The sequence below is a fragment of the Glandiceps talaboti genome, chromosome 12 (genome assembly GCF_964340395.1).
Source record: "Glandiceps talaboti chromosome 12, keGlaTala1.1, whole genome shotgun sequence".
In the NCBI taxonomy this organism is placed as follows: Eukaryota; Metazoa; Hemichordata; class Enteropneusta; family Spengelidae; genus Glandiceps; species Glandiceps talaboti.
In genome coordinates this window covers 22386253-22397307 of record NC_135560.1, presented here as the reverse complement: position 1 = coordinate 22397307, position 11055 = coordinate 22386253, and the positions used below count along the sequence as shown (strand labels likewise).

At 36.0% G+C, this 11055-nt stretch overlaps 1 protein-coding gene across 1 annotated transcript in view; it reads right to left on the bottom strand.

Annotated features, from left to right (window-relative positions):
- Positions 1–785: 785 nt before the first annotated feature.
- Positions 786–11055, bottom strand: part of LOC144443350 (neuronal acetylcholine receptor subunit alpha-10-like) — a 105822-nt gene continuing 95552 nt past the window's right edge. Inside the window, exons 4-7 of the mRNA XM_078132809.1 lie at positions 7383–7427; positions 4306–4415; positions 2853–3385; positions 786–2185 (exon numbers count right to left, since the gene is read on the bottom strand). Of these exons, the coding sequence (XP_077988935.1) occupies positions 1605–2185; positions 2853–3385; positions 4306–4415; positions 7383–7427 (1269 nt within the window). The 3' untranslated portion in view covers positions 786–1604. The remainder of the gene's footprint in view (positions 2186–2852; positions 3386–4305; positions 4416–7382; positions 7428–11055) is intronic.

The following is an 11055-nucleotide window of genomic DNA, read 5'->3' as shown; positions in this document are numbered from 1 at the left end:
GATGATTGTTCGGATGGCATCAAAATCATTACGCGATAGTGTGAGAGTCATTCAGCAAACCGAGCAGAATACACTGGATGTATGGGAAATTGCGCTGTGGTTATGTGAGAAATTCTGATGTTTGACGATAACGCATTTGATGACCGAACTATTTTATCAACCCGTAATGAGAACAGTGCATTTTGTAAATAACTATGTAAAACTCTCTGCCTCTCATTGTCTGTCTGTCTGTCTGTCTGTCTGTCTGTCTGTCTGTCTGTCTGTCTGTCTGTCTGTCTGTCTGTCTGTCTGTCTGTCTGTCTGTCTGTCTGTTTCTCTCTCTCTCTCTCTTTCTCTCTCTCTCTCTCTCTCTCTCTCTCTCTCTCTCTCTCTCTCTCTCTCTCTCTCTCTCTCTCTCTCTCTCTCTCTCTCTCTCTCTCTCTCTCTCTCTCTCTCTCTCTCTCTCTCTCTCTCTCTCTCTCTCTCTCTAACTCTAACCAATACTAAGTTATGATACTTTGGTAGGTAGAATATCAGATCTAAAAAACACGTTATAGTTCGAACTTTGCAATATGATAATTTAGAAAGCAGATATGAAATGATTAAGATATATATTCTGAAGAAACCATACTATATGACTTTGTATGAATCATCGCGAAGACTGTCTATTTTCATCCCACCACAGCAATATATTTATCAGGTAATAATATTGAAGCATTTAGAGTCGACAATTATTTATTCACCAAAACTAGGACTAAACGTGTGCTATGGCTAATTATGCAATTATATATATATATATATATATATATATATATATATATATATTGAATAAGATGATATAACATTTACGGCTCTGCTGTTAGTATCTTACAAAGGGCTATTCTCCATTACGCAATCAAGTTTGTCTTTAGGACTAAAATAATATACGAGTTACATCAGTGTTTTACTTTTTAAAAATATTATCTTTCTACAAATCTGCCTTTAAAATTTAATTTGACTACTTAATTACCAAGGTTTTCTTTTCAAACTCTGCACATGGGCAGATAAAAGCACAGAATATGTCGGTAGTACAATGTCGGTTTAAACCAAAGTTTACCCCACACCCGGTGTAGAAGTACGATCTACCAATTTTTAATTCTGTTTGGTAGATCATATCATTCGATAGTGTAGTCCGTCAGCCTATGATGTTTCATGTTTAACTACTACAAATGTCACGTGGTGATAGACGTTATACTGACATGATTTGTATATATTTTGTTTGAATATCAGAGACATGGAAAAGCTACACATTTTTATCGATAATTTGTAGACGAAAAAGAGAACCCATATTTTGGATTTGTTTTTGAAAAGTGACCCATTTGGCGTCATATCTTCTATGGGAATACTACTAGGGATGTTTAAACACAACATATAAAGTGACGTGGTTAAATTTGGTGTACGTTTCTCCCAATATTACAGTGATAGCTTACTCCACAATTTATATGTGGTACTAAATTTAGTGTTATATTTTGTTTTCTTACTCTCAGCGATACATGATATTTCTATTATTTGGCATAAATTTTCTCTTGACATATTATTGTATTCGTGACATACGGAGCTGTTGGTCGAAATATTGTAGATTATTCTCACTCATCAAGTCGATGTTTATGGCTTGCACTAATTGCTAGGGAACTCAAGAAGCCCATCATCAAACAAAAAAGCAGTATAATGTACAGCAGGAAAAAGGTTCGATCTAGAATACGGGCCACTTCGCGCCACTCTCGCAGACGTTTCTCTTGGATCTCGTCATCATACTGGTCTAAGCACTTCTCAGCTGGAGAGTAAATGTGATTGACTATGTTGTTGCTCTTTGTCATCCGTGTCTCGACGTCATTTGGTTTGGGTGTTAGTCGTATTTCTTGTTCTGCTAGGCTGTTAGTGTGTTGCTCTAACGGTATCTCTTCACAGGGGAAAGTGGACAAGACGCTTCCAGTCGTAGTAGCGTTTCGGTTATGTATACCTGGTCGGCGATTTCTGTAGATGCTTGAATAGCGCCCTCCGAGGCGAAGATGTGTACATGTCACCTTTGCCAGGAATCTGAACGCGAACTTCTTCAGCCAGCGGGGCACTTCTTCACACATAGGACCCTTGAAGTGCATACTTAATGACAATGCAGTGACAACAGCTGACATTACCACAAGGCCAATCGATATGAAAAAATATCGCTCTGTGTATAAAAAATAAGAATAACGGATTCTAATGAGGATAGACACACAGGAAGACAGTTTTTAAGTAAGCCAACGATCGGAATTCACAAGGGGTGGGGCGGCTGAGGAGAAAAATCAGGGCCTTGAAAATAACTTGGCGTGCTGGGAGGGGGGGGGGGCTCCTTGAAAAAATGTGATGGTCTGAAGGGTGAAGATTTACTCTTGTTTTGTGGCGCTTTCCACCAAATTAAATCTCAGAAGCAGTCTTCATACATACATACATACATACATACATACATACATACATACATACATACATACATACATACATACATACATACATACATACATACATACAAACATACATACATACATACATACATACATACATACATACATACATACATACATACATACATACATACATACATACATACATACATACACACACAGACACATACATACATACATACATACATACATACATACATACATACATACACACACACACACATACATACATACATACATACATACATACATACATACATACATACATACATACATACATACATACATACATACATACATACATACATACATACATACATACATACATACATACATACATACATACATACATACATACATACATACATACATACATACATATTGAAATATACTCACGAAGGTGTGGGATATATTCTGAATTAGGTGGCATGAAGTCCCCAACGATGGTTAGAAATACAAACTGCGACAGTATACTGGTAACGCAGAGAGTGATCCTCTCTCCAGAGTCAGATGGCAGGTAAAAGCCTACAGCAACTAAGATACAGGCTAAAAAAGATGGGAATATGATATTGAATACGTAGAAAAGAGATCTTCTCTTGAGATGAATTGTATATGTTACATCTGGGAATGGTTCTGGACAGCATACGTATGTCGCTGTATCCCTCTCAATCGGCATTCCAACAAGCTCCCATTCTCCATTCGGGATGAATCGATCTACTGAGCTTGCATTGTCTGCAATCATGTCGATAAACGTAATGTCATAACTCCAGGAAGCGAATTTCAGTTTGCATTCTTGTTCATCAAATGGAAAGTAAGTGGCATCAATAGCACACGTGCATCGTATTACAAAGGGTTGTAATGCAGTCACCTGGCCGTTGGGTTCGACTATGGCATCGGTGTCATAATGGCGAAGAAAGTCCTCACTGACACTGAAATAGTCAATAACAGAGTGCGTAGAATCATATTATGAAAGTGAAAAGTATCGAAGAAAGGTTCTTGAAATATTTTAATACATTGACATCCATCAGATTTTCAGATTATTTAATGAGTGGCCCGTCATCTTGACAAAGGAGGCATTTACAGAGAAATAGGTGTAAGTATGACATAACATGTCCATTATTAAATCACGTGATATGACAATTCCCGATGACAGACATTAAACAGGACGTCAACACAGTACTTACATTGTAAGTCTATGCCAACGACATAAAATAGCAGTTTACATATTATTTCTGTAAATTTAAACTTTGAACAGCAACATATAATTAAAAAAATAGAAAATAAACAAGCATATCGATCACAGATAGAATTACACGACATATGTTTCTTTTATAACATTTTCCCAATCTTATTTGTAGCTAATTTTCGAGAATGTACGATGATCGTATGGAGATTCTGAAAAATGTGACAATTATAGTTCTGCACTGATACAAAGAAGGGTAACCTTATCAAAAGTAGTAAATTATAATTTACGACATAAATATGCGAAATAAAGAACTCTGTAAAAATCAATTCATTATAGAAACGCTGATACCTTAATATATGAACCTTATCTGGTGCTATTGTTTTTACTTAAGTAGAATAACGTACGTAATGCTTTAGGTGAAACAAAGATGCGTCAGAAAAAAATCGTTCAGCGATGAAAAGCTAAACCTCAATAACCTCATGTTGAGGATAGTACTGTAGGGATAAAAAACAAACATCATTCAGTGCTCAATAGTTCTAGTAAATGAACGATAGATGTCAAGATTTCTAGCACATGTAGGTTGAGTGAAATGTACATGTTACATGTTAACATTTAAATCACAACTAAGCTGCAGAGAGCTGTGTGATATTTAACGTGTCTTACCTCCCAAACAGGGTTATATCTGGTTGCCAAATCTCCTTTATTGGGATTTGAATTTGAGAAATACCACCATACATGCTTGTGTCCCAAGTCAGGTATTCGTCGATCCATTTCTGAGAAAAAAGAACAAAACAAATTGAAATATGTGTCCTTGCTCAGTACTGTTTGGAAGAGACAAGTTTTCTAGGAGGTCATTTTGGAAACGTCCCTTGAAAGGACGGGGGGGGGGGGGGGTTGGGTTAAAAAAACATCGCAAGGATAACACTTACATTCTTGACTCTAATAAGGTTGGGAAATTCTGGATGGCATTCTTCACAACTTTTAGATCCCATACGAACATAAACGTCTACATGTAAACAAGATACGATTCTAGAGTTTATGTGAAAGGTTTCCGAGGATTCAAACAAAATGACAACTTTTCATAGCACTTTAAAGTTAAAAGAATTGCTAATATAATTTTCTAATCCTGCCACCTACACAGAAATCAAAAGTGTGTTGATTTCACTGACTACGGACAATACCACCCAGCATCAAGGCCCCAACATTAATTTCAATTCTCCATCACATCTCTTCTCCCTTGACATACTATTCATGTTGATGTTTTGTCAAATTAAACATTTATAAGTCTAATTTCCCCTTGCAGACCCTGGCAAACTAAGCATCCTTAAAAAAAATTTACGATCTCCCTTGGGATCCACCGAAAGGTACGATTTATTTCAACATGTATGGTACGCAATAGTCACATATGTACAATCTGCCAATATTTCATCCCAAGAGTCATTTTGGAAATGAAATTTATATCTTGGCATCGTCATATCTTTGTTGTGCTCAAATTGAGATTTTAAACAAAATACGCGTTTTGTTTTGCCTTTGGTGTGCATGACATTTGCTACCCTGTTGTTTCCTCTAGAGGGCGTGATCATTTCATGCACCTGGGCCCAGTATTCGCGATTACCTAGTTTTACTGCTGCGATCACGAGAATGACACACAGTTATGTTTTCTAAATAAACAGTTACTAATTATTCACAAAATGACGTGAAGAAAAGTTATCAGCGTTTATTTTCGTGCATTACCATGACTTGACATCTTTATAGTTGTTTTTATCTTATTTAGTTCAGGTTTCTCTCTCTCTCTCTCTCTCTCTCTCTCTCTCTCTCTCTCTCTCTCTCTCTCTCTCTCTCTCTCTCTCTCTCTCTCTCTCTCTCTCTCTCTCTCTCTCTCTCTCTCTGACTATGTGACTGACTGACGGACTGACGGACTGATCGGCCGACCGACATAGCGACTGACCGATCGACATTTCATTCCATCCACGACCAATTACATACTAACACTCAACAGACTTTCAACACAAATAAATGAACGGATAGATGTATGGCTGAAGTGAATGTACAGGAATAAAAACGAATACATTGTTAAATGGATAAATAGGCTAAACTGTTGACAACCGAAAGGCTTACAGCAGATATAGTTGAATCGTATGCTTCACATAGTTCTTTTATATTGATGTCAACGTGGCATATTTTGTACAGGTTACTGGTATTGAAATTGATGAACCGTACTTAGTGGGGTTTATTGACTGAAAATGATTTGATTTCACTTTTTTATTGACGGAAACCTACATTACTGGTTTTAATGACACATTTAGATGTTACTTAAATGATGCGTACACTCCAAAGGCCTAAAGTACAAAATCAAATGCTATCAAAGATATCAATCAAACTGACAGTTGAAATAAAGTAGCATTTATGACTGACCAGGGCGGTAACAAGAGAATTATGAGCGAGAAAGACGGTTAAAAGAGAAATCCGAGAGAACATAGTTGACTGAACGTTCTCTTCATTTCACGTACCTATTCCTTCATCTCTCAGGATATGCAATTCATAATAGTATACCAATATTTTAAAGTAATAATTCCCTCGGATTTTCCCAAAATGATTTGTTCGTACCCCTGTTACCTATCCCAAACTGAGGTATTTGAGAGATTTCTCAATTCTCGTTTTATTCACTATATTCTGCTCAAATTTTACAAAAACAAAAACGTGAGTAGTAGCCAATTCAGTGGTCATCAGTTTGTACAGCAATTCCAACATTGTTATTTCCAATCAAACTATTTGTGCCTGTGGATTACGTAGACGAGAGATAGACTTAGATACCCTACATGTATATGAAAGCTCCGTCTACAGAAAATTTAATATTTCCCACATCTGAAAGTGCAGCAATTGTGTTTTTGTTTTGTTTTTACAAACGAGTGTATTGTGTCCAATGCTAAGAAAATCTATGGACACTCGACGAAAACTTTTAAATTAATCAAAAAATTTACGAAAGACCCCCCCCCCACACACACACACACACACCATCACCACCCGCCTTTGTGAATCAATGGTGGTCGGAACATAGTGATTGTGACACGACATATCGTGTTTGCCTAAATTACATACAAAAACCCGAGAGAAAAACTTTTCTTCTGTAGTTGTGTGTCGGACGACCACTGAACATTATTAGACTTGTAGCGTTCACTTTCTCCATCTACCATGAAACAATTATTGTACTATAACACACCCTCTTCATTTAACCTTCAGTGATTGGATTAGATCGTATCACATGGTATGAACTATTGATCCATATTCACCCCAATTTGCATATAGGGGCACAGGGAGCATTCTACATTTCCTCGGGAAATAATTATATAGCAAGTAAGTCCTATTGGGGATTGCTTTGACTATGGAAAGAATACGTGCAAGAGAATGTAATGTGTTATAAAACACTTATTGCTTGGCCTTATTCGGGCACTATTAGACGTCATATTATACCCTATGCTGTTATAAAACACTTATTGCTTGGCCTTATTCGGGCACTAGTAGACGTCATATTACACCCCATGCTGATATAAAAGACTTATTGCCTGGCTTTATTCGGGCACTAGTAGATGTCATATTGCTCCTAGCCTCTTGCTGTATGAAGCAACTATTTCCCTCGCCTCGGCGTATAGTTGCTATGCAACAGCCCTGGATATTAGTGTCATTTCCTACAGGTTTACAGCAGATTCATGAATACACTCATTTCACCATTTTGCACTTACCTGACTCAACCAACATTTGATAGTGATTATTTGGTTCTTTTCATCCTGTAATTAAATCGAAAAACGTTTTGATGAGCAAATGTAAAACGTTTCTATTCAGACATATCAAGCTGACTGTAACGAGATGAAATAAAACATTATGACTTTTAAAAGAATATTCAAAAACTGAAAACAAACACCGACTTGTTAGTAGTGACTAATGACGTATTGAAAATAATTGCTTTAAGGTGTTCCTAGGATCCTGTACTAAAATTTAATTGTCTAAGGAAAAATCCCCTGATAGGAAGAATTAGGTTGATTCTCCAGACCTAGAGAATAATACACAGATGACATGTTCGTCGAAAATGGTCTACCTTGCTCTGTGTTATTATTTTAACCTACATTTTAATTCGTAATATACGGGAGCTACTTTGCCGAAATGCCTGCAGATATCAAATAAAACAGAATGTTGGCACATTTTATTCAGTCATTATGTGTTTTAAATGCTACAAATGATCCCATCAAAATGCAGAGCTTTAGGCAAAGTTACAGTTTTGGCACTGTGCCATTAACGGTATCGATGTTGAGGTCGTCTGCTGCATAACTTTTCTCATTGAAGGGACATGGTCTGTAATAAACGCATTCCGTTCAGTTAAAGGCAGTGTGCAAATAACATATCAAATAATACACACTGAAACTTTTTAAAGAGCAACTTGACATCATCACGGTGTGATAGAGATGAATGAGTGTGTACGAATAGGCTTTGTAACTGAGACTTGGTTTTTTCAATTTTTTTGGTACGCCCAAAAATATGTCCTATGTCATTTTTATGTCATATTTTATTACCCAGTAAGAGCTCTACCAGTTGCTAGTCATAATCAGCATGTTTTACCCGTTGTCGTTGGAATTATATAAAGAAATTTCAAATATCAAACAAAAGTAATCACCAAAAACATAAAGTTACAGAGACTACATCCCTTTAATTTGAAACCGCCAAATATTAGTTTCTGAATGATGACGTCAAAGTCTAATCAAGTTGAAAATGAATGATTTACTGACCAATTTCTGTTGGAGTATTTGAGTTTGTTCAAATACCAATATCCGTGTGTCAACAATTCGTGTAATATAAAGGTTTTAATTTTGACATAAATCTGGGATTGTTAATTGGATTTTCCAATTTAAAATTGCAATGTCGACAAAGTGTTGACTTCTAGTTTTACATGTCATGTATTCATTTCAAACAGTAAGACAGCGGAAACAATAACTGAAAGACAGAGCCACTTACAATATCGACTTTTTATTTCAGAGTAAGAATAAAGTCATTATTTTCTGTAAATACAACGTTGAACTGGGTATCTGGTTTCACCAATTAATGTCAGAGTAAAAGACGTTTAGGAAATAACAGTGAAAGGTTAGTATGATTTGAATACTTTATTTCATACAGCTTATTGATGTCTATATACTCAGTGTTCTGTGATCAATCTTTAATATATCAGTCTGAGTTGTCACTTAGATGGTTTTAAACATTGGTATTGGCATGATCGTTAACGTGATTGACACTACATGTGGTAATATATCGAACAAATAGGTCATAGATTTGACAATCGAATTTAACTTCTTTGTAATAAATCATAACATGTCCAAACTCAATATATGTATGTATGTATGTATGTATGTATGTATGTATGTATGTATGTATGTATGTATGTATGTATGTATGTATGTATGTGTAACTGCCTGGCTGTCCGTTTATCAGTCTGTCTGTACGTAAGTAAACGTTTGGAATATTTATCACCAGGTCACATGTACTCTCAAAGATTGGTGACAATGACTTACATGCCGAGTTAATATTGGTCAGACTTGACAGCAATAAAGGAATTATCGTGAAAATAAGATGTTCAGACTCGTAATACACATGGTATTTGACATAATTGTACATAATGATGACAGTTTGGACTCATACAACTTCAGCTGACATGTTTGTAGACAAATGAATTCACACATTGAGACGACTTCTGTGTTGTGAAGTTTTGTCTCGAGGATACTTACAGATAAGCACTTCCAACATGCTTCAGTTAGATTGGAATAAGTCAGAAAAAAGCTATGTGACAATGCATAGAGGAGTCGTCACGGGTAGGGGATTGGCAGGCTATATCTTTACATTGTAATGTCCTGACGATCAATCTTTGTTTTGAGAATTATAACGTGTACACAAACCTTGAGTGAATTCATGTATAAAATATGTCCCCTGTTACCTGTTATCTAAGACACATCTCTTCCCCACGGCCCACACAAACAAACATATACAGCCTTATCAGAATGTGATGTGATATAGAATCGAAGGAATTGCTGACTGCTGCTATACTATACCAGACATGGTAAACATTGTAGGTTACTTCTGTTATTGATTGCTATAAAATGATATATTAGCGGTGAATGAATTCAGTGCTGTATGGTCGATGTTCTGTGGAATGCAAGTGGAATACAAGAGTGAAAACATTGTTTCATATCAATAGCGAATTATTCCAGGTTACTCTTAACACACAGAAACATAGTCATACATACATACATACATACATACATACATACATACATACATACATACATACATACATACATACATACATACATACATACATACATACAAACAAACAAACAAACAAACAAACAAACAAACAAACAAACAAACAAACAAACAAACATACATACATACATACATACATACATACATACATACATACATACATACATACATACATACATACATACATACAGGATTCAAAAACAGACATCAGATCCTTTAATATACTTTGAATATATGTGGACATCGATTTTAAACATGATTGGAAGGCAACTGATAGTTCTTCCCAAATAAACTACACGGTGGCAATCTTATCTTGATATGACATTGATTAATTCTATCTAAATCTATAACGCCATCATAAAAGTACAATTATGAATGTTTGAAGTAGTTATAGTCGGGTTAATTCCCAAAGCAATATTATATATACACCACAATCCATTCGAAGAGAACAAACAATGAGATAATATGTGGATAAAAGGGTAACTTGAAAGAGAGTTGAGCCATGATGTAACTGTAAAACACGTCTGGTAAATTAGATTGTAACTCACGTAAGGTAATTCGGACGACTTTCTAATCTCCTCGATTTGCTGCTTCTTCTATAATTAGATAAATGTTCCACTTTTGAGATAGGATTTCATGTTTAGTTTTGCAATTATTTCCCAAATGGAATTAATAAACTACGTCTAACCCACAGATAAGGTGTTCCTGCCCAACAGACACCACGTTTTCACCATCGACTTCATTGACATTTCATGTAGCAAGGAAGGGTTGGAAACATTGATGATTTCTCATCGCTTTGAATAGCTATATGGACAACCTGTCAAATAGCCATTGCTGTGACTATGTTAGTTTAGTTGCACATGTAGGGTGGGGATGTGGCGGGGTCACCGACACCTTCAACTGTTCCATTTTCACTTTTGACTCCATTGTCTGATTGCTAGTATAACGTCCCATGCAAGCATTGTAAATTGATAGTCACAGTGAACATGGCTTGATTCTATATTCATACTTATTGGGTGGGGTGGGGGTTGTTCCTTATCATAGAAACAACGTTTAACATTTGGAACCACCATGGTCTTTTTAGTGCACCTCGTGAACCCAGCAGCACGA